General features: G+C 43.9%; 1 protein-coding gene across 2 annotated transcripts in view; it reads right to left on the reverse strand.

Annotated features, from left to right (window-relative positions):
- LOC143354385 (disintegrin and metalloproteinase domain-containing protein 10) overlaps positions 1 to 25,148 on the reverse strand; it is a 233,678-nt gene that overhangs the window by 157,903 nt on the left and 50,627 nt on the right. For both annotated transcript variants that reach the window (XM_076788428.1, XM_076788427.1), the window contains exon 3: positions 12,736 to 12,889. In XM_076788428.1, the coding sequence (XP_076644543.1) occupies positions 12,736 to 12,889 (154 nt within the window). The remainder of the gene's footprint in view (positions 1 to 12,735; positions 12,890 to 25,148) is intronic.

Consider the following 25,148-nt stretch of genomic DNA (forward strand, 5'->3'; position numbering starts at 1 on the left):
TCGAGACACAGTGCCACGGTATTTGGTAATGAGGCTAGTTCGCGGGTCTCGCGCTGTCTTCGGAAAGGAACTATCAACAGTTCCGCGAGCATCATCCGCGAGATTGTCAAGTTCGTGGCTGCATTATAGAAGTCGTGGCATGAGATTGCCTGCTGAATCTTAAGGAAGGCGTGTGCGGCAAGTACGGATAAGTTTACTCCCAAGGGAGTCAAGGGAGACTCGGTCCAGGCTGACAGCGAAACGCCAGAGGACGAGCACACTTAGAGACTCCTCCATTGGAAAACTCCAACAAAAAATACAAAATAATTTCGGACCTCTCGCGTTGCTCTAAAACATTAGATGGATCTCTCTCAAAAAATCTATCGAAAACAGAAAAAGAAATAAAGCAACGTCTATTCACTATACAATTTTATTTTACACATCACTGTGTCTCTTTATACAAAATAAAAATTTGTCACATCAATTACAAGAAACAGGAGTCAAACAGAAATTTCTTTCCTGCTTTGTTGATTTTAATAAGCTGAAACTGATAAATTGATATTCTTAAGTTCTTCCAATCTGTCTACTGCTTTAAATTGCATACAATAATTGCATAAAATCCTCAGTTCACCGATCACTGATTCTAACCTACAAGCGAAGAATTTGCTGATAAAAAATTTTTTGAAGTTGCCCCATGGTTCGAACAAAGCTGTTAATATTTTTTTCATGGGATCGTGAGGCGATTTGCGAATTTTCGGACGAGATGCGGAGGAGAGTTGATGTTGCTTCGGCGATAAAAGATTGTTAGGATATTTTCGGGGCGGCGGGCAGTGTCGTGAACGCACTCGAGGCAGCGATAACTCGTGGCCAGCTAACAGTAAACCTTTTTAGAGAAAACCTGTTGCTGGATCTCCTCCGAAGCGGATCGAGAGGGGATTCAACGAGGCCGGTGACGCGGATCGCGGCGTCCATCGCGAAGACGGAAAAGCGGCAGGCCTCTATTATTTTCGGGGAAACTGTGTCGAGTGCGTCGCCGCTGGCTTTTGCCCACTGCAGCAACAAGTATTTTAATTAAATTCGTTAAGACGTCTGGAGAACTCAAATGAACAATACTTTTCCGTCGACGTGGAAGAAAGTCGATCGACAAACTATAACGACGATTGTGAATCGTTTAAAGCATCCTAGAAAACTGAAAGTAGCAATTTTACGTTATGCGTAGCTTGTTTTTTGACGTGTGTGTTGTGGGAGTTCAAAAAATAATTATTCATTGTGCTATAGTCACGATCAAAGTTGGAGGACTATTCAGAAAACGGTCCTCTGAAAATTGATTATGTTTGCAGCCTTGTAACTTCGTTAAAGAAGATCGAGCAACATTCTACCTAGGCTTGTTTTAAACTTTTGAGCCTCTCCCTTAATGTGTGTATCTTGTTCTTTGAAGAGGATGTCTCGGAACTTTTAAAAATAATTATTCGTTGTGCTATATTGACGACGAAAATTGAAGCATCACAGAATCTTGGCTGGAAGATTGCCAATGTTTACAGCGATGTAACTTCGTTACAAGAACTTGAAACGTGATCTATCTAGACTCATTTTAAAGGGTAAAGCCTCTACTTTCATTTACATATCTTGTTTTGTGACGAGAATGCTTTGGCACTTTAGAAAATAATTATTTATTGTACTGTATCGGCGACGAAAATTGAAGGATCACAGAATCTTGGCTGGAAGATTGTCAATATTTGCCAAGCTGTAACTCCGTAAAAAAAATCGAGCAACAATCTATCTAGGCTCGTTTTACACTGTGAACCCTTTACTTTCATGTGTATATCCTGCTTTTTGGCGAAGATATTCTGGCACGTTGGAAAATAATTATATATTCTAATATATCGATGGATAAAGAAGCCACTGAATCTTTTAAAGGTAAAAATAGTCGACGTGCACCCAGCTGTAGCTTCGATAAAAAAAAAGAGCAACAAGTATTTCAATTAAATTCGTCAAGACGGTCGGAGAACGATTCGTGAACGATACTTTTCCGTCGACGTGGAAGAAAGTCTACCGGCGAACGATACTGTAGCAACAATTGTGTTGAAAATTGCAAGTATTCTGACATTTCGCGTTGCATCAGTTTCCGAGAGAGTGCGCAGGAAAATCTCCCTTAACTGCGCCGCGTATTTCATTGATTGTAGCGCGGTGAATGAAAATTGTTGACAATGGTTCTCATTTGCATGGTAAATTAAAGGGCGCGGGTCTATTGTTTACGGAGGCCTGTTTGCCTTGACAAATTGCAACCCCGTTGCCCTCGAAACCTTTTTTCGCTGTTCCGAGTATAATGCAAATGTAAAATATCACGATGGTTATTCCGGGGTCGCTCGCGTGCAACGCAATATCAACGTCGTAATTTCAATTAACGAGCCGCAGTCGGCTTCCGCGGTCGAATGGCACGGCTTTCAGAAAATATGTATTTCTTGAAACGGCACCGTAACCCGGACGCAGTTCCCCTGTTTCATAATTGAGACGCTCGATGATTGCTTTCGGTGCGCAGATGTAAGTCACCTTGATAAATTAACCGGGGTGAAAAGTATGAAATCGGAGAGGGAAATTCCGGCGAACGTTGCGCGCGCGATGCACGTCCGATGCAAATCTGTACACGATATTCCTATCTGGCCGGTAACGTCGTGCGGTTATGAGCGTGGTGACCAAAGTTCGGAATAGTTGTTCCCTCTGCCCTCTTCTGCAACCCTCCCGCGGCCTCTGTGCGAATGTCGTTTGCATACCCGACGAGTGTCCGCCGTTTCCTTCGCGACATGCAAGCGGTGACCGCGCGCGCCCGTTGCATTCGATTCACTCGGTACACTCGAGCGACGCGGACTCGACCCCGCCACGGCAACTTGTCAATGAAAATTGGATAACGCTACCGAAACGCCAGAGAAATCGATTAACCGCACGGCAAAACGTGAAAGATTCGAAATTCCGTCGACATCGCACATTCAAAGGTGTTTTCACTTTGCGGAAAAATACAGGGCAGATTTTAATCACAAAAGGCAGATTGTGATCACTTTGTTCCTGGATGGATCTATGTTTGTAACGAGTGAACATAGTGAAGGTAAATATACGTATAAACTTAGGCTACAACTGTGTGAAATTTTGTTAAACTGTTGTATATTTTAATATAGTAATTGAAAATTGAGAACCGCTTCACAGAAATTCTTACTGAAAGAAGAAAAGTTTGACTAACTGTTTTTAATATTGTGTATGATAAATTGTTTTGCTGGTTCGTTAAAAAAATTTTCTAACATCGTGGAAAGAAATTATGTGTTTCCAAGTCGCCGAAAAATGTAGCCTAACACAGGATAACGACGGTACGGTGCAGCGGTGGGGAAGACGAGCGAAAAGAATGTTCATCGGTCGTCGCAGCGGCCAGTAATGCGTTTTTAATGATAAAGGATGGCATTAGGTCCCATTCGCGGAAAATTACCGATTCCGAGCAACGGCCGAATTAATTAGAGCATTCTGCATTTCGTTAGGCTTCCGATCCAAATTACCTAATAATTTCCACCGACTATTGATTATCAATTAATTTAACTTTAAATGCTCGCCGGGTAACTAATGCTACGTCATTCGACATTTATGCAAAATTGAATTAGAGCCCGGCGACTGTTATGGGATTATTAATCGATTTATTCGCCTGTTGGCTCTGTAACGAAGTGCCCGCCCTTCCAGTTTCCTAATTACGAAGAATTTGTTAGCCGGCCTCGCTCTCTGAAACTGTTCCTGTATATTTCGTTCCGAAATTTGCACAATTTCGACGAAGAGAGCAAACACGAGAACTTTTCGGCCATGATTCTCTCATTTTTTCTCCTCCTCCTCCTCTTCGCCCCCCCCCCCTGTTTTATTTTGTTTCATATTGTTCTATATTGTGCTCTGTTTTTATTTCCGTACGCGAAGCAGTGTTTCGAATTTCGAATGTTCGAATTTTCAAATACACAGCGCCACGGTAAAATGATACACAGCCGGAAACAAAGGGCCCGCGCATTCGCGAAAGAATTCAGAGTGACTCGCGAACTGTGCGCTGAAATTTTGTCCTGGACACAAAAATATGGTTTTGTTTGAAGCGTTGAATGGGCTACGGCCATTGTGATTCTGGTGTGGCCTCTATGCGAACAAGACTGGGCCACATAATGGCACCTGACAAATGATGACTCGCCTCAAGCTGATCATCGAAAACCCGGAAAATCGATAACGAAAGCCTGCCGGCCGGTTTTAGGTCGCGCCGCAAGTAGAAATATTGAGCAGAGGTCAGACAAGCCAGGCAAATCAATGTAGAAGCATTTTAGCGTCGCGAATACCGGATATTCTGTTCCTGTGAGTAACAAGCTGCTTGTGATCGATCTCTGATTACAAATTGAAAATTATCAAAAAAGTTTACGAATCGGTTATGGATTGCGAGGAAGAGGAAATATCGAGAATGGTCAGACGGGTTACGCATATAAAAAATAGGTACTCAGATGTTTTATTACCTTTTTCTGATTGGTTTAGTTCCGTTATTCGTCATGTGTATTAAATAAATATCAAAATTAATTATTTACGGCTGCAATATAATTCCTACAGAATATCAAATATTCTTGGAACCTTTCAAATATTTTGTTTACGCTTCCAGAAGTAAAACCAACTTGTAGGCGAGCTAACCATTGATTTCCGATTTATATGGTTCAGTTATTCGCCCCTTGAATTTAAAATTAATTTTCTCTTACTGAAATATGATTTCTATGCTGTATTAAATGTCCTGGGAGACCCTCGTATATTTTATTTTCTCTCCTGTAAATAAGAACAACTTGTACACAAACTAATCATTGATGTCCAATTCATTTGATTTAGTTAGCCACCCAATAACTTTCCTCTCACTGCAATATAATTTCTACGCTGTATTAAATGTTTTGAGAGACCCACAGGTCCGTAAGTAAGAGCAACTTGTGCCTAATTTAATCATTGATTTCCAATTCATTTGATCGAGTTATTTACCCCCTGAATTAAAAATGAATTTCTCCTTGCTGTAAAATATAATTTTCGAGACATATTAACCGCTTCGCTCGCATGGACATATCTCGCGTGCTTCATTATTAGATTCATTGTGGCAGTGGGAATATTCCACTTTCTTTGATTCATTAAATTCTCCCACCTTTCGGACAATGGGATGTCATCGTCACTTGAATTATTTCTGTTACTGTCCATATTACTATCGCTGTCACTTATAACACGATCTCTTAATCGTGGCATCGTGGCCTATTCCCGTGTTCAAAATATTCTAGAAAGTATAATGTTTTTTTTTTACAACCCTGTAATAAAATGGCGGCGTCCGTACATTCCGAGGATCATATACGTCATTGCATACTTTTTCATTTTCATGCGGGATTTAATGGAACGGTAACAACAAAGAAAATTTGCGATGTTTATGAAGATGTATTGAAGGTCAACAAGTGTCAACGATGGTTCAGAAGGTTTGCTGCTGGTGATTATGATCTCTCTGACAGGCCTCGAAGTGAACGACCAGTTGAATTTGATAATGACACCCTAAAATCTCTAGTGGAAGCTGATCCAAAATTAAGTATACAAGAATTATCGTGAAGCCTTGGGTCCACATGGTCAACTATACAAAGGCACCTACACGAACTGGGAAAGGCATATAGGCAAGGAATATGGGTACCGCGTCAATTATCTGAGATCAACAAGAATATTCGTCGATCAATTTGCACTTCATTGATATCCAGATTTCGTAGAGATCCATTTCTTAGCAGAATCGTTACCGGAGATGAAAAATGGATTCTTTATGATAACATCCACAGTCTACTTATAAACTGCTTAAATTATTCTCCCGAAGTAGTCATAGAAAAAGTAGCTAGTGCGATTCAATTTATCCGATTCACTTAGTCACAGTTCGCGGCGAGATTAAAACGCAATATCGCAAATTCCACGAACGATCCCGGCCACGAAACTAGTTCAAAGGACCCCGGTGGGGCGGTCGTTGACGGGGGTGGTGAATATTTACGGAAATTCCTAGTCACGGGGGTGGCTGTATCGTGCCGCGAAAATTATCGTCGGACCGTGCGTTACCGGCGTTATTGCTCAATTTACGCGGGAGCAACACCCGGCTCCTCGGAAGGACGATTAGTCAGGAGCGGTGAGTGATGCATGTACCATTGAGAAATGGGATTAGTTGCAAGGGTAATGCGCCTCCCACCCTCTCTCGTCCACCCCCTCTCACCGCCGTCCCGTTCGGCCTCGTCCCCCGTGGCAATATACACCCGCGAAAGGGACACTTTAACGTGGAAACGCGGGGGTCGGTTGCGGGGGTAGCGCGGGGGTGCTAGGAGGAAAACACGGTGAGCTGAAGGGTGCTTCTTACCCTCCGCTCTCGTTGCCGGTTTATCGTCCTGCGAGCGACGTTTCGTAGCTGATTAATGCTCTCGGACGTGTTCGTCCCTCCGCGGCACGGTCTTTCGAGAGTGACGAGCATGTGGTAATTAAGATAAATTCGCCCCTGTTAATTACGTGCCTCGTTCCTTTTTTTCTTCCATTTCTCTCTCTCTCTCTCTCTCTCTCTCTCTCTCTCTTCACCGTCGTCGGCGGCTGGCCTCGCTCGAAAATGTCGGCGTACCACCATTTAAGGGCTCGCTGATCTCTCGGATTTTTTCTTTACGAGACCGTGGAACCGTCCTTTGCGAAACTTTTGCCATAATTTTCCTCCTGTTCGAGGAGCATGTGCTAATTTTTTGGTGGAGAGCGTATAGTAGAAGCGGACGTACAAGGGTTCGCTAAATAAACTGTCGCAAGCTGTTTTATGAGAACGTGATGAAGATATCCGCATTATTCTTTTTTTAATTAAACCGTGCAGGGGGTCAAGTAGTATGCAACAATCTTTTCTAGCTTGACAATTGTGAGGAAAATGAAGTAACATCTTTTAAAAAGAGGTATTATTCTTCTGCTATTGTTACAAGACTTGTGAAACTGAACATTTGTTTCACCGTCCTACCACCGAGAGGGTGGTACTTGCTGCCCACTTGCTTTTTTATTAATCGCTTTGGGTAAAATTCTGGAAAAATGTATTATTATTTAACATAATGTTCTGAATATTATAATGTTCTTAAATCTCCAATATAATGTTCTTCAGTGAGTGTAAAAACACGTTAGTAATGCGAGGTTCTATTACTTACTATTTTCGCAAATGTTCTAGATTGATCGAATAGTTTGTTCTCTATCTATGAATTAACACAAAACCACAGCGTACAATTTCTCTAACAGAGATTTTAAAAAATTATTTCGTTTTCAGGGTGCTGCGCGAGTCACCCCTTAATCACGTTAATGATACCGACGAGGAGCAAAGAGAGCGATCCGGAAACAAGCCACGGGAGCCGATTTTAATAAACAACCGTGTTCGCAGATACGGTGCACAGCATGCACGTGCTCTTACCGAGGGTGGTGTTCATCCCCGTTTCACCCCCTCTGGCCTCGTCAGTTTGAATCGATTCCAAATTGATTCCTCCGCTCCGGGAAGGCCGGGTTCCGCCAATCGGCACGTCTGAATTTCTATAATTAGTCGATATAATTGGCTCGAGTGCGGTAAGTGCCGATATTAAGGTTAATTGGATGCGCGTTGCGGGTTTATTTGCAACAGCCCCGGCGATTATCGCTCAAGGAACTCATTAACGAACAATCCAATTAAATCTCGACGGCACCACGCTGAGAGCGCAGAAGAAAATCGGGCGGGGATGTCGCAGCAGACGAGACAACCCTCGGACGAACGAGAATGTTACCGATTTTAATTACACCCCCTCCCCACTACCGTCACCGATCGGCGACGGTTGGAGAAAGGGACTTAATTCGAAAATAAGGCGAGCACACCCCCCGCAGTGTCTCCATGGCGACACTATCGTTCCACCGACGCGAGTTAATTAACGGAAACTACCTCCATTTCGCACCTTGCACGCTGCATTTAATCCTTTGTGCGCTGATTTCTTTGAGACGGGTGAATCATTGTGTATAATTAAATGCGACGATCGAATTCGCGAATGTTGCGCTCCTTCTGCACCGAAATTTGTTTTGTTCTCGTCCTTGGTAGATATTGTTATTTCAATATTGAATTTATATTTTTCAAATACTGGTTTCACATTTTTTTAAATATTCACTTTATATTTTTTAAATATCTAGTTTATATTCTCCGAATATTTAGCTTATATTTTCTAAACATTCAATTTACATTTCTCGTACATGTGTACAATATGTAGATCCAATATTATTCTCATATGAAGAAGTGTGGCTTAAAAATATTTTTCCTATATTTGAAAAAGATATTTATCCAATATTTTTGTGCCACAAAAATATACAAAAATTATACTCGATAGAATAGATTATAAAAATGTGGAAGTTAGAATTTATATCAGTCTGCATGATTTTGTACAGAGGGTAGCTAAGACACGGGGGTGAGTTTTTGATGTATTCCGGTGGACGGTGTTCCACAAGTTTTATTTTTCATGGCTCGGACGTACGTATGCAGGGGTGGTCATTCCAATTTGTTCGCTTTGCGACTCGAGAGAGCCGGGGGTTGGTTTTTATGACCGTTTAAGACCGGATTGCCGGGGGTCACTGTGCCAGGACGGCGCTTTATTTGAATACGGGTCAGCCCCGGGCCGAGATATCAAACTTCCGCGGATGTTTACCGGTCTCTGAGAAGGAAAACTGAAAGTTCCCGCAAAACCTCCCTGGCTACAGCCGATAAAACTCCGTTTTTATTGTCTGATTCGGTTATGAACGGGGCTCGGACATCGACCGTGGGGGTGCACGGAGAGGGGGGGGGTCGAGTTTACGACAGGCCGAGTATCAAACTACCCCGGGAAACAAGTGAAATTCCTCCGTCCCGTCGATAAAGCTAAGTAGAGGATAAATTTAAGGATATACTACTGATCCTGTGTATTGTCCGGTCCGCCTACGCGCTAACCCTCGCAGTCGTATACACGAACGATAAAAACTTGTGTCGCCCAGGCTAAATATAAATAATGTGACGGAAAGCAATGCGTTCCGGGGCGCGAGGGAGGGAAGCTCGAAACGTTTCACTCGATGGCCAACCCTTGGAAAAACGACGCTCGGATGAGAACAGCGGTTCATGAAGGGTTAAAATGGTTCACTTATTCCCGCCCCAATTCCTCGCGAGCTTCTTCCACGCCCTTAAGAAAGATTCGAAGCCATTCCTCCGAACCTCAGCATTCCGCGAGGGAGCGGAAACTCTGTTCTATAATTACTCGCTGCAATTGCTACCGCTCCACACTCTCCATGAACATTTGCAACATTTTTGAAACCGACTGTAATTGTACGCTATTATTAGTGGGGAACGAAATACCAGTTTTTGAGTGTCTAAGTTCGAAGTTTGTAAGCGACAAATCGGAAATAATTCTCCAGTCTGTGTGTGGATATCGTACATGTCTCAGATTTTTTTCAAAATTTTCGGATGTGATTACATGGGTAACAAGGGGTGATAACTGGTTTTTCGAGTTTTCTCTGTAACCACCCTTAAAGACGAGAAATGAAGTTGAAACTTTGTAAAAAGGATTCTCCTTTAGTAAGCTGTAGCTATTCACAGTCAAAATCGTCTGAAGGGCGAATTAGGGCGACTTCCACCCTCTTCTCAGGCTAGGCCCTTTTCTTTTTCTTTCATGACATTACTTCGTTCTAGAGACTCTTGTTGTTGAAACAAATCGTATAATAAAGGATTGAACTACAGTGAGTTGTTTGGACCGCCCTAATCCCCCAAATTCGGCTGCCTCGATTTTCGAGGGTGGACTGTGCCCGAACCAAGAGAATCGACATGCAGCAACTCGCAGCGGCGGATCCAACCGCGATCGTGTTCGCACAAAAGGGCGACAGAGCCTCTCTTCACTTTCCGGCGACGCACTCCAGGTGCACCCATGACTCGAATCGAGTATACCGCCTCTCGTATCGACCAAACGCGCCCCCTCGTTCGAGTTCGAGTTCAGGACCTAGGTGGATGCGGCGGCGACGTGGCGAACACCGGAAAACTGGAGCGAAGAGGGAAACTGTCAGCCCGAAAAACTCCGGCTTGCCTAGCCGAGACTGCTCTCGAGGGTGGGACAGGGGGTGGAGAAAAAGCTGTGCAAAGTTTGATGGAGAACGGGAGCTGATGGGGAATCGAAGAAACGGTTGGGGGGGGGAGGAGGAAAAGTCGGGCGTGTTGCGCCGGAGAATAGAGTTTCTTAGGCGAGGGGGTTGATAAATTAAGGGGTTCGATCGCTATCGAGGGTGCGAGGCGCCGGTTTTTCCTCTGGAACCTCAATTTTCTTGCCGGGTATGGCATTTTTGGCCGGGTTGCCTCCTTAACATTATTAGACAGCGGATGTTATGCGTTTAAGGCAAAAGTGGGCGGTAGATCAAAATTAAAATAGTGAAAATATTCCAAGAATTAAAAAATACTGTGTCATTATCTTAAATTTAATAAAAAAATTAAGTAAGGGCAAAAATGCATATGTAACGACTGCAGACAATTTTTATCTTGCATATAAATTCGCAGTCCAGGCATTACACTTTTTAAAATAAATTGTAGATCGAATTTCACTGTATATCATATTTTGAACACGGAGCTGATGTACTGCAGAAGCAATTTCACGATTTTTATATAAACCAAAAACGTTTAAAGCCCTTCATGAGAAATAAACCTGTATGACAGAAATGAACAACGTACACTTTTTGAGTATTTCTCTTGAAGATTGTTGAGGGGTGGAAGAGCCTGCGTCAGCCAAGAAATTTTAATTTTTATCATGACGTTTTTTAGTAGATATAAAGCTCCTGCGAGTCCTCGAGGGTGCAGGTGGTTTTAGCAAGGGTTGAACAGTTATGGTAACCTCGTGAAGAATTGTAAAAGGGTCGTCGTCCCCGGGAATCGTAGAATAAGCAAGGCTCGGTGAAACAGATGTGCTTTTGAGTGTAACGTGGAGATTTAGGAGGGCCGTGTCGATGGCACTGACAACACACTGACGGCGCATCGCGCTGGCCAACGAGCCGTGCGGCCATCATGTCGAGTCCGCGTCACATAAGGCCGGCGGTCGTTGCACATGTCGGTTCTGCAACGGAGGATCGAGCTAACATGCGTGCCTCGGTAACAGTCACGCTTAAGAACACTCACTGATCCGTTTCTAATTCGTTACCGACTCAAGAACCATCGTTTGAGCGCGTTTCTGCTTGTCAGCCGAACGGAAACCCTACCGCAGGCTCTCCTGCCTGATCTGTTTCGAATAATTCTACTGAGAATCACTTCAACATTGAACGGTTCTAAAATTTTGTACAATTACTGTAATCGTGAAAATACGATAATTAAATTCGCACATATTGGGATAAAAATCGTATCGAACTTTGGTACCTCAGTAATTATTAACGGTGCCTTTGTACCTGTTAATAAAAATTAGAACTCTCACACAATTTTCATTTTAAAAGTGCTGCAATCGTAAGTAGGCTTTGATCGCAATGAAATTCATTCGCCCATGCACGAATTCCGCTAAAAGTCGCGTCTCGGTTTTTTAGCAATTTTTTTTGAAAATGAAAAACGAGCTTGCCTGCTACACGGCTTCTAGACAATTGGCAATTAAATTCATTCGTTCCGGGTAGACTGCACTGGAAACCTTGTCGATTTTTAACAACTGTTCCTTTTCAATTATCATAGAAGATTAAAAATGTGTCGGTCCGACTCCAGGCTCGTCCAATCAATTTCGAAGCATAATAGCCACACTGTGCTACTTTCGTGCAAACTTTGGACAAATTCGAAGAGAAATGACGAATGAAAAATCAGAATAAGTCGAGCTTCGTTCAAGCTGGAATTTTACAGGTTCTCGAAGATTGTGGCACGTTGCGCGGAACGGCTTTAGCGTCGCGACGATTATGGATCAAGACGCTTTCGTCTGACCTTTCCGAGGAATCCCGTGATTCGTTGCCGGGGTATCGCGCGTATCGCCCGGCTCATTTCAGAAATTTCTATCCGGTGACGCGTGAAATGCTCCTCGGGTACAGGCGTCGACGCTCTGAAACCGGCTGGCAAGACGATTCCGGTGCGCCTTTCCCCGGAGTTCGTCCGAAAGTTGCGCTCTCTCAGGAGAAAGCTGTTGCCGCGCGCATAAAATAATTAGCCGGTCGTAGCCGCGCGCTCGAGCGCTCGAGAAAAGTTACCCGTTGTTTCTCGTTATATCTCGAGAACGTCTAATATTATCTCGAGATGCGAGCAGCCTCTACAACGGGTCATTACCCGACGATCCTCGAATCGTTCAGTTATATAGCTGCGAGAACAAGAGCGAGAGAGAGAGAGAGAGAGAGAGAGAGAGAGAGAGAGAGAGAGAGAGAGAGTTTATTAAGTGTTTCCCGCGGGAAAAATTTTCGCCTAATTTCTCGTTCGACCATGCAGCCGCGGACTCGTCATCGGGATGATTTACAAAGTTGCCGGGGAGGTACGGTTGTCGGTCGACGTGTCGGATGAGAATCTCTAACGTCGGGGAACGCAAAAACGACCGTCCCACGACAGATTATTCCGCCTTTGACTGCCGCGAGAAAGTAAAATTTTCTCTCGACAAAGCTCCTCTCGGTCTCTTCTCCCCGATCCCCTCCATCTTGCTTCCCTTTACTCCCGCCGCCCCAGCCATGCGACCTTCTTTCCAACCTTCTGTTCCTTTCCATTTGCCCCCCTACCACCAAAGAATACGTGGTTTTACGAACCTGTCGAGAGCGTGAAGGCGTAGATTCAGCGTCGCGTCCCCTGGATGCCCGGAAGCCGAAGTGTCACGACGACTTCTGGCACGGTGTTCTCTCAGCGCGGCGGTGTCGTACCAAGCCGCTGTATAGTGTCTGACGTAGGAGCCATGCGTGATCGCTGAAAGCAGAAAAAGAACCTTCACAGTCGCTCGAATGGCCTGTGCACACGAAAGACACCGGTATAAGTCCGTTACTGGTCCGACAAGATAGAGTAACTCCGGTGCATCGATGCTCCGACGCTATTTCTGACTACCCAGTTCACGCGAAGTACCATGAGAAGATTCACAGCGGATTAATAAGTCGGGCAAGCGTGTAAATCAGTGGTGCGAGTCAATCATTGGTCAGACTAGGACGTACTCTTATGTACAAGTGTGTACAGCACTGTTTTATCATGGTTTACGCAACGTGTAGACAAAATGGTATCATATTAAATTAATTGGTCTAATGGATACAAAATTCAGTAGTGGAAATCAATCATTGATCAGCCTAGTATTATATTCTCAATGGAGAAATGTGTACAGATCATATTTCATCGCATTACATTAAAAAAAATTCAGTAGTACAAGTCAGTCATTCCTCACAGCAGAAACAATGTGTTCTTTTACGTTTTCAATTTACAATATTTTTAACCTTGGTATATACAGAACATACAGAAAGTAACTCCACATGAGAACAATAAATCCAATCGTCACAAAATTCAGTAGTACAAGCCGGTCAATTACGAGACCAGCTAAGAATTTAGCGACACAAACGAATTTATAATAATTCTGGTGGCAATGTTCTCAGCAATCATAAAGATAAGGCGAAAAAAAGTAGTACAGGTCAACGAATTCTCAGTTAAAGCAGCAAGTCCTTCATTTTAGCGTGAGTAAATCATTTCACCGCCTTTCAGAATAATATCTGTGCACGTAGAAAGGTTCGTACTCGTCTCGAGTCGTTTCAAAGCATAACCAAGTCGGTGGTAAGTAGCACGAGCCAACGATTCGGCGGGCCGGCCGGAAGTTTTCGTGTTTCGAATGGATATGCGCCGGTCTCGGTGCCGGCGTAATGAAACGACACTTTTCCGCGCGAACTGCGACACAATAGACCTATATGTATGCAAAGCTCGGTGCAAAACAAGTTAACAATAGAATGTTAAAAAGTACCGGCGAGGCGTGTCGGAGCGTGGGCGCGTGCGCGTGCGCGTGCATAGTGCGCTCGCTCGGTCTCGCGCTCCTTCCGTCTATCAGGGGAGGATCTAAATGCAAATTATTTCCGAGGTAATACATTTTCACGATTCGGTGCGCCCTATCTTCCTTCGCCCGTGCCGTTTCATGCACTTCAAGTCGGCATTTATCTATTTACCGCACGCAACACCATAACGATCTCAGCCCGTCGAGCTTCCACCGCTCGAGATATTATCGTTCTGCTTTTCAATGCCGCCAGCCGTTTCCAAAGGAAAGCCGCTGACTTATTTCGTCGACGCACATTGACATACTGCACGCGATTCACCGCGCAGAATTCGAGCAGGAATCCTCTTCGCCACACTTGAGAATCTAACGAGACCGATTGTCGGACGTACAATACCTCTGCGGACGAATTTAACAGCCTTTCATTGAATTCATCCGCGGGAAAAATGACCAAGAGTCCGCAATTACTCGTTGATTTTATGCAGAAAATATCATTGTTAACGATCAAGGTAAACACAATGATAAAACACGTCACTTATATAAAAAAAAATATTAATGTAATGATAAACACGTTTACTTTCGTAGATATAAAAAGACAAAATTACTCATTTGTTCAGAGCACTGTCTTTCAATTTTTCAAAATACAGCTAAATAATTTCTGTACATTTACAATTTTAAAGGAACATTTTTCAATTTATTTTGGTGGTAAAGGAGCCCTGTACTGGCTCGTCACGGACGTTTTCGAATTTTCCGAGGGCGTTGGGTCGGCGTTAGTCGTCTGCGAGGAATTTAGATAATTCCCGGTGCCGTAGGCCGGAAGTTCGAGCTTGTTAACAAGTATTACGCGAAGCCTGTGGCGTGCGGAGCGAGCGATACGCGATAATCGGTGCTCGTGGAACAAAAGGGAGCCTCTCTTCTCTCGTACCTGGATAATTTTTCACGTGCGCGTGTCGCCGATAGCGCAAAGTTCATTTTAAAAAATACCAGGTCACCGAGAACCGGTGACGTTCACCTTTTCCCGAGACATAGATCAGCTAGAAATTGTTTACGCGTCCAGGTCGCGTCAACTGGAATTAAGTTTGCACAAAGCCGCCCGGCAGACAAAGGACCGACGAGTGTTTCCATTGGCTGTGTATATTGCTGCGTCGTCGTGCGTTATTAAACTATCCGCTGCGTAAACATTTGACGTCGGTAATTGCGAACTGTCAGTTGCACCGTGTCACTTGACCGGGCGACTCTGAAATTCAAATTTTTTTCGCAACACGTTATCGTTTTTATACTGTACACAATTTTCGTTCCTCTTAACGCTCGTCTCCGTTCGAACTTTCATTCTGTTTCATTTATCTCGTCCCCTGTACCCGTTCTTCTATTTTTTCTTCTTTTCTTTTTTTGGTTTTTTGTTTCTCGTTGCACCGTGTTCCTCCTCAGTCAAATCAACGCAGACAGCCTGAATTATTGCCGGCGGAGGGCTCATCGTAATTTCCTCGAGCGTGATATTTTATACGAAACTCGGGACGCGAAACAAATAAGCCTGGAATTGCGAGCGGTGCACGCCGAACAAGGACCGAATCGATTGCCCGTGTCGCGACACCCCCGAAACGTTGCAGAACCCGGGCTTTGCCTGTCGATTACTATTCTCCGCCTCATCGAACAAAAATCTGCAAACTGCTTTGGAAATCTTGCCACTCGACGCTGGAAACTCTGATAGAATATTTATTTTTGGTAGACCGGTGGCACAGCGATCGACTCGGGATGAATTCGAAATGTATTTCCGCAAGGAAACAATTTTTTGATGACAGAGAGATTGTCCAGCGGCAACTTCACCCTCTCAAAAAATTTTCCACCGAAAAACTACAATTCTGAACAAAAACAGAAGCTGTTCTTCAGACTACAAGTACAAGCAGCGAAGCTTGACAAACTCTTCTCATCGTATTGGCAGCACAATTCTTACTAGGGACGATTTCAGCCCTTCCGAACGTTGTTCTATCAGAAAAATAAATTTCTCGATAAAAAGAAAATAATAATGTAAATATAATGTAAAACAGTGTTCCACGTACAGCACTCCACACTCTAACCCCGCTTTATTTTCAAGCGGTCGCGCGTGTCCACTTATATTCTAGTTCTGACACGGTGAACTGTCGGGCACACATCACTTGAACGGATTCGTTTGAGCGAAACGAAATTTTTTATTTGTGGTCATCCGATAAAAATCAGAGGGGTGAAATTGTTCGTGATCCAGCGGGTCAAGGATTGCGCGAGCAGTTTCGGGCAGAATCGTCAAAAATGGAGTCATCGATGTTTCGGCCAGCCATTGTAACGGCCCATTACCGTAACCATAAGCGTTCACCGTTCTCGAATCACACGCGCGAGCTCGGCGGAATCCCATTAATGACGACCGAGCGGCTCCGCAGCGTCGCGATACGAGCGCGTTCGATTCGTGTCAATCGCCGAACGCAATTATGACAGCTTGCCCGGTCGAACGTCGACCAAAAGCATTGCGGGGGGCGAGGGGAGTGGGAGTGGCACGCGATGGGGTTTGCCGATGGTGTTGGTGTCTGTGTGAGGTGGTTTGGATAGCGAGAAAAAATCGCCTCGATAGGCACTTCGCGTTCGAGTGTGGAATAGATATGCCGAATTTCGGTGGCGCGCGTGCTAGCGCAGATATCGCGCTCGCGGACCCCACGATGACTCGCTCACCGACAGATTTATCCGGAATTTCCGGGGGATATCGCGCGCACCATTGACTGACGCGCTCATGGGTTATCTGGACCAGCTATGGTTACACTTTCCGTCGCGGATTTCCCGTGCACGCCGGTTTAAACCGTCTGGCGAGTGTACCAGAAGAACTGGATTCGCCGATTCATCAAGTTTCAGGTCTGAGGGACGATGTATTTCATGGAAATGATACCTACCTCGGAAATATAATATTAAAGTTCCTTCCCTTTGCTCTCTATTCTCCCTTTCCCTTCCCTGGATTCTCCCCACCTATCTACTCTCTCCCATAGGTCCCTTCCTCTCCCTCTATTCCCTAGACCCCATCCACCGTTTCCTAGATCCACTCCCTCGCTTCTATAGATTTCCCCCACCCTTCCCAAGATTCCCATTTCCCTTCTATAGGTCCCATCCGCCCCTCTATACTCTCGACTCCCTAGATTTCCTCCACCCTTTCCCGTACCTAAATCTGGTCCCTCGCTACCCTTGATTTTCTCCACCCTTCCCTAGATTCCCGCCTCCCTTTAATGGGTTCCTTCCGCCCCTCTATTCCCTAGATACCCTCTATCCTTCCATTTCTCCTCTCCAGATCTTCCTTTCGGACAAAGCCTCCAGTTTGAAGAGGTTTGAAAGGGTTCGACGGTGTCAGCAGGTCTAGGAAGCGAGACGGTCTCGGCCCGGCAAGCTCCGGCGCAAGTTTAATCGCTTTAATTGCGATGACTTCTATCTGGGAACTCGGTGGAAGAGGTTCTTTTGTCGCCTCAGCGTAAACTCCGGGGGCTGTAGGTGGCGAGACAGCCAGAAATCTTGCCGCGACCCGGCCCGTTTAACAGCAAGCCCCGCGTGTAAACTGCTTTCAGCAGAAGCTTTAAACTTGCCGCTTTGTCTCTCGTCCGCGAGCGCGAACTTGCTTCATCTTTCCCTTCAAACCCAATTACACGGACCCCGCCAAGTTGCCCTTGGGGTCCGGGGTTGACAACATTCAAACTACCAACGTACCAAAACGGGAATCGACAACGTCCAATAACGAGGTCCACTTCTTTTTCAGAGTACAATAAAATGGTGAAAATATCGCACATCAAGTGCTACGGTGTCATTGCAAAAAGGAGACTTCAGACTTCAAAAGGCTCCGTTGATTGTAACCCGTTAAACAAGTTTTTTAAAGCTCACGGAGTTATTTGAATTTCCTAAATGTTCGTAAGAAGCACTTTTGTCTTTTCGCTCTACCGCATGATGCAGAAATAACGTTTAAAGAAGACCACTTAAGGACTGTGAAAGTAGAGGGTTTATGGCTCAAAACGGGACCAGAAATATCGTTGTACGACTTTCTGTGACGGAGGTACAACGGTTTAATTAACTTAATTTCAGGTTTGATTAAAATATTACCAGAGCTTTCGTACAATTAGAACAGGTATAATTTAAAGACCATTAAACGTACTACACACATGTGTTCCCGAAGGGGTTGACTATCGTGATACGAATTATTCGGCGATAATGTAATGTTGCATTAATCTTGTACGTCAGTGTACCGGGAGAACAACGTTCAGTCGATTGTTTACAAATGGAGATTTCGAGGTTGGAGCTTGTTAGCAGCCCCATCTTCGCAGGTGAGGCAGGTGTGCGCGGGGGTGGCTTTTATCTCGTTTCATGAATCGTTCGATTCCGAGAAGGCCGTCCAGATGAAATCCGAACGGCGTCGTAAATTACTTTTCCGACGGAGTAATATCGAGCCTCGGGGCGCCAGTCGATTCCGACGAGGAGGCAGGAGACGTTTGGCAGCGTGCTGGCCCCCGTGCAACAAAGCAGTTTCAACATCCCACCTCCTCCCCCGCCCCTTCTCTGATATCGTGGTGGAAAGGGGGATGGAAAAGGGGTGGACGCAGGGATGGAGAGAGGGGGGACCGGGGGTGTTTCGGGGAACGCAGCGGAGAGGACTAATGTCTCGTCGCAGCAAGCTGACCCCCTCTGCGAATCGATCATTCGCAGACTGGTAAATTCGGAGCGCAGTTGCGTTCTATCGTCGCGGGGTACGAACACGCGGACGTGTACAAATAAGTAGACCCCGCGAGCCAGGTGACAAATGGTCCTGGCTACCCCCCAGCCCCACTCCACCCCCACGCTCCATGGAAACTAAGACGAATTCCGGACGCAATTTTCTGCGACCACGACTTTATACGCCGGGACACTCTGCGATCGAAGGGGTCGTTGAACCCTGGGCTTGTTCCAAACCCTCAAATATCCGGCGAAAATTTTAAAACATTTCATCTATTGCACCGAATGACGGCTTCAATTTTTAATTCTGTTTCCCTTATGTCCCCGATTCCGAAAATTCGGAAATTAATGCTGAATTTATTATTCAATTTCGTGCTGCGTTTTTGGATGGATTACAAATGGTGGTGAATGTACTATATAATTTTTGTGTGGGTTTTTAGCGGTTCATTTTGTAAGTTGTTCTCGAATTGAAGTGGAATTTTCTTTCAGGTGTTGATGGTTTCGATCGAATGGAAATGCAGCAGAACAAATGGAGCTCTGTTCGAATTTCTATTTCATTCTTTCTGACTGGTTTGTGGAGCATGTTAATGCATAAAAATCCGCGGGGATAGTGATAACACAGAGAGTTATTGCTCATGTGGGAATTCCATCGAAAATGTTCATATTTTTGAAGGGGTGGTATTTCAATGGACGATGCTCTATTGAGTTTATTTATCTATTTGTACCTACGTGGCGAGCGATAACGAACAATGGACTGTGCGAAAAGGGTGGCTTTTATTTTTATTTTATTTTTAAAACCGTTCGACAATGTGTCAAATGCAAATAGCATCAGTGCACTCAGCGCTATACTTTGCCCTCGGCGCTATTTTCATTCTAAAACTAACTTTTTCTTCCGTCTTAGAATATTTTCATTTTATTCATACGAAACTGATCCGATTTCCACATATAATAATTGAATGTATTAAATACAAATTTCTTTGAAATAATGCCGCAACAATTTCTAGTGGTACTTCAGATTCACCACTCGAGTGCTAAGGGTTAATAATGCAGAAAGAACTCGACAAAATCGTCCATAGTAGACGAGTCATTGAATTTAGGTTAAACCAATCTTTTCTAAATTTTAAGGTTATTTTGCCACATCCTTGAGGTAACTAAGCATATTTTTGAAAATCTAAAAATATCTGTAAACAAAGGGGATGTAATAGCTCACGTTCAACAATAACTGGTTCGAAATAAATTTTCATTCGCCGTCGTTGATTCATCCGGGCCAGGTTAGTCTTTATCCTGGGATCGATCAAAAATGATTGAAATGACAAGCTGTGCTAGGGATCGAGTCCGTTGAATCAGATTCGATAGCAACAGTGGATGAGAGGGACAGAGGAAGAAAGAGAAAGAGAGAGAGAGAGAGAGAGAGAGAGAGAGATTTGCTCAGCCCTGGGACCGGGTACGCACCCTATTCCCTTTACAAATAAATGATCAGCCTGTTTCAGCCCGGGTCGGCCGCCTCCGCACGCGCTTCGATCTCCGTTAAATATTTGATCGGTTCCCGAAGTTCTGGTCAATCGTTCGCGCGGAAGTGCCTCGACGTTCTCTCTCTCTCTCTCTCTCTCTCTCTCTCTCTCTCTCTCTCTCTCTCTCCCTCTATTTCGGACGAGCTATCCAGCGAGAGCACACAAAGGGACAAAAAAGAATAACCGAGCGGAGACCGGTTTTTGCTCGGGCGCCGCTATCCATTTAGCACGGCGTTAATTCAGAATTCATGAAACACGTGACGGGAGATCAGGATTCCATTTCCCTTCGGCTCCCCTTTTAGCCGTTGCTCTAGCAATCTCTTCGCCCCGCACAGCCATCTTCGTTCCTCTTCTCTTCGCCGCCTCTGATCCACCACCTGTCAGGACGGCCGTGTTTCCGTGCCCGCACACAGGCCGTTCACCGTGTCGCCGATCCTATCTCGAAATGAGAGACGAGGATCCTGGGTGATTGAAAAAAAAATGGTTGTTCGTGCCAGTTTCGCACCATGTCCCACGTTGCATCGAATTCTGAAGACTTTGCATTATCCTGGAAAATTTGGGATGCTTGCTTCAATGGCTTAGGCTCGTAGAAAGACCATGGATTTGATGCTGTTCATTTTCTGTTTGCTAGGATCAACTCTATAGGATTAAAGCGAATACAAAATATATTGTGCGGTAGGGTAGGGCACCCAATTACTGTGAGGGTACCATTTACTGTTCCTATACTAACCCTTGGCACTCGAATAGCGACTGTAAGGCACCACTAAAAATTGCTGTATCATTATTCAAAATAGTTTTTACATCATTAAAGTTGTTTGTATTTAACAAGTTGCTAAACATTTCAGTATTGCACAAGTAAATTGCACCATTCTTGTATGTATAACATGAAAAGAAAATATATAGGAAGGAAATATTCCAGGTAGGAAGAAATGTTTTGTTTTGGAGTTAAAATAGCTTCGAGTGCAAAGGGTTAATTATACTTATTTTTAAAGCATAATGAATAGACTGCGCACCTTCGTGCAAAATAAAAATTGTTTACATCAACTGCATCATATAAGAGCTAAATACAAATTTCGGTCATGCTTTAATAACATTCATAAGCTGCAACCAGCATTTTGATGCTCTTACATATTTTAAATCTGTCCACTGCTTTAAATTGCATCTACTCGTTTTAGTCGCAAATGCATAAAATCCGCAGTATAGTAATGAACATTAAAAAAGAGATATTACGTTTCTTTTAATTAAAATCATATATCTCTTATTTAATATTCATTATGCTTTAAAAGTAAGACACAGTAATTGGGTCCCTTATCCAAGGTTGTGTTTCCTTCATGAGAGGAAAACCCGGGAAACTATGATTTTTAGATAGCGAATTTATATGCAAAATAAAAATTTTGTATGTCAATTGGACGGAAGTTGGATTAAAATGTATCCCTTATTTGTATTCTTAAAGTTTTTTAATGTCTTTACAGTTTTGTTTTTCACTCGTTCTTGCCGTAGGTACATCAAGTCGAACGGTTTATTTCGTCCACGCTGGTCGGCGCTATTAATTACCATGATTAGTTGCTCAATAATGAGGTTTTCACTCCGCGGTATAATCTAGTTAATTACAAAACATGTCACCCTCAGGCATCCAACGTATGAACCCTTTGTGGCGCCTGGTAACTTCAAAGTCACGTATTCGATATTATCTTCAGTAATGTATGAAAATTTAATACATTTCCTTGTGCTAATACCTCCCGGAGAACCGAAGAATTTATTCATCGTGCTATGCAGTTTTTAGAAGAGAGATCACACCGCACTCTTTTCAACCGCTTTCTCTCGCGCCATAGACTCTTCCTTTGGACCGGAGAAAAATTGAATCGTGGGAGGTTAAAAGCGTCAAGAAACTTTTCATTTCAAAAATAAAACGCTCCTCGACCGGGGGTTACTTTGTCCTAGTTCCTCATCTCGGACTTATATCTGTTTGCTGCATGTAAACATATTGTAACACAACCGCTTAGTTCACGAGGGGCTGTTTTCTCTTTTGTTCGCCTCGTTACGTTTCTCTTTCTTCCCCCTTTGTCCCCTTTTATGTATATCTTGTACAATTTAGTTCTGCTTTGGTGCAACATTAATTCCGGGCAGGTCAGACTATAAACTTGGCTGGCCTCGACCCTTGTGCACGGTGCATATTCGTATTTATAATGCAGCTGTTAACCCTTAGCGCTCGAATGGTGACTGTAAGGCTCCACTAAAAATTGCTGTATCATTATTCAAAATATTTTTTAAATTATTAAATTTGTATTGTAAGAGTAAATTCCACCATTTTCGTATGTATAACATGAAAAAATATATATATAGAAGGGAAATATTCAAGGTCGGAAGAAATGTTTCGTTTTGGGGTTAAAATAGCTTCGAGTGCAAAGGGGTAAATGCTCTCGGTCTTTCAGGCTACAGCGAAAATTTGGGGAACTATTTCCAAAAGGACCAACACAATATACAAACTGCATTAATATTTTTTTAAGCAAAATAAGTGGTCATATTAAAATAACGTCAAATGAAGCTAAAAGGACGTCGTTATAATTAATTTGGAAAAAATCCTAACAAACCCAGTGGTCGTCCAGAGTGACAATGTAATATAATCAAACCTGCATACATTTAAAAAAAAAACTTGATAAAAGTTACAGAATGTGAAACCATAAATGTTCTGACCACAATTACACGAAATTGATTTCGTTTGGAGAGTTATAAATTGACACTCTTATTAAAACAACATTTTCAAAAAAGGTATGACAGCTTCGAAATAAAATCGTGAGCAAAGAATTCTACGAAAAATCCTGTAGCTTGTGTTGTGCTGACTCAATCAGAGGGTGGAAAACTGACGGGAAGGGAATGCAGCATGATGTATTAAATTAACAACGCAGTTGGTTCTGCAATCCGATGATCCGGGTACACGGTGCAGCGAAATCCTGCAAAAATCGGATTCCCCGTTGGTCCCGCCCGTATTCCGTTTAAGTCTGTCAAAGATTACGCTGCCGTGGTAACGCTAGCAGCCTGGTAGACCAGCGGGGAACGTTGTCCCGGCGGAACAATGCGCGAAACTCAACTCCTTTGAGGGCGGCGTCGGCGTCGTCGGCGTCGGCGAATTAAATCTGGCGGAAAGGGGTTCCCGGAAGCGGGACGGCGAGAAAACGAAGCGTTGGAAACGCGTAATGAACTTCCCGTGTGCTCGCGCGGCGAACTAGCAACACCGCGGCAGAATTTCTAGCAATTAGTTTCCGTTTCTCTCGCTGAAAGACGCCTAACGTCTTCGTTGTTTCTTCCGGCGAACCCGGGTCCCGGGAACCCGCGTGCACCATGGGAATTTCTATGCAGGCTCCGGGGTGTAGTGTTCTCTCCCCGCGATATTCGATCGAGTTCTAACGGCGCTAATGCACTCTATCCGATCGCAGTTGCAGCCACTGCAACGCAGAGAAGCCAATAACGAGACCGACAATTCGGATCGGATACGTTCGGGCGAACCCGACGAAACGTGCTCGGCGAATGCTTAAGTTTTCATTACCAACAGTGGAAATCCATGGGAATAGTCGGCCAAGTAGAGGGAGAAAGTATGTGTCCCGACGAGAAAGCGGAAATATGTTTCTCGTAGACGCACGATTTAATTCAGTGAACCATTTTGTATCGCTGACAGTGCTGAAACACTCGAGAAACGCACAAGTAGAATGGGCCAGTGTGAGGTCAAATAAACGAAGCAGAGTGCTCTTGACGTGATGTGTGCTTGTGAAGAGTGATAGCGTAAAGTATGGTGGAAGTTTAAATTTTGTGCTGCTGAAAGCGGAAAACTCGGTGTTAAATCAGACAGTAGAACGAAAGTGTATATGGCGCGGCAAGTGCGACAGAATGATTTCGAGCGACAACAATTATTGTAATGCTGGTAATGCGAATGTGTGGGGAAGTAGAATGAGAAGGTATGTAAACAGACGAGCAAAAATATTTGGTGTAAAAATGTTTATTATGAAGCACTCGGTATAAAATGGTAGTATAGCTAGTAGCTCTAGTCTACATATGAACAGACATGGAATTAGAGATCGTAGTATATACTACTGACAGGGGAAAAGCTAGTAAGAGGTCAGACTAGTGGAATTATAGGGGATATAGTCAGACAAGTGGTGCAAAATGTGGCCAGCGCATAATTTGTACTACTGATTGTAGCATGGTGAATTAAAGACTTGCATTCTTCAAAGGGGAAATTCAGTATAGAGTGAAACAAGTAGAATAAGACAGTGTATGGTCATGCAAGTGTATCTTTACTCGAGCAAAAAATTTTTAATAAGACTTATCAGTAATGACTGAAAGGCTTTACTAATATAAATGTAAAGTAATATTTCAAGTAGTACTGGTCGACGCTTGGGCGGGCAGCACCGGCAACTGTAGCTCGTGGACTGATTCTTGCGAATGTCACGAGGCCAGTAAATTTAGTTTTCATTAAGGTGCATTATCACTAATCTTATCACCGTTCTAACAGGATTGACAATTGATTTAAGTCGCGCATAAAATAAGAACGACGGCCCGCGTATAAACTAGGACAAGGATGTAATAGTTCGCTAATGTTCCGCGCGTTAATTGTCGCCCAATTGTGATCCGGCTTGCACCGTAAATCTCGTTACGTGCAAACTGGCGGCCATTCGTTTCCTTTACGGCGCCTTTATTGCCGAAGCAATTAAGACAACTTTATTCCTGGCGGAGCCTTTATTGTTGCGTGTGTTATATTTAATTTAAATAGTACCGTTCATTACATTCGACTCTCCCCCCTCCTCGCGCCCTCGAATTTACGGTACACGCCCCCGAGTATGCAACAAATCCCGTGCCGAGATACGATATCACATTCGCGTGACCATGCACGATCTAGTTACATATCGTTATTTATTTATGTCGCATTCGCGGCTGGTAATTTTGCCGAACCTGTTAATTAAGGATACCGAAACCTCGTAGACACAAACTCCACAAGACA

Source organism: Halictus rubicundus, chromosome 5 (assembly GCF_050948215.1).
Source record: "Halictus rubicundus isolate RS-2024b chromosome 5, iyHalRubi1_principal, whole genome shotgun sequence".
NCBI lineage: Eukaryota > Metazoa > Arthropoda > Insecta > Hymenoptera > Halictidae > Halictus > Halictus rubicundus.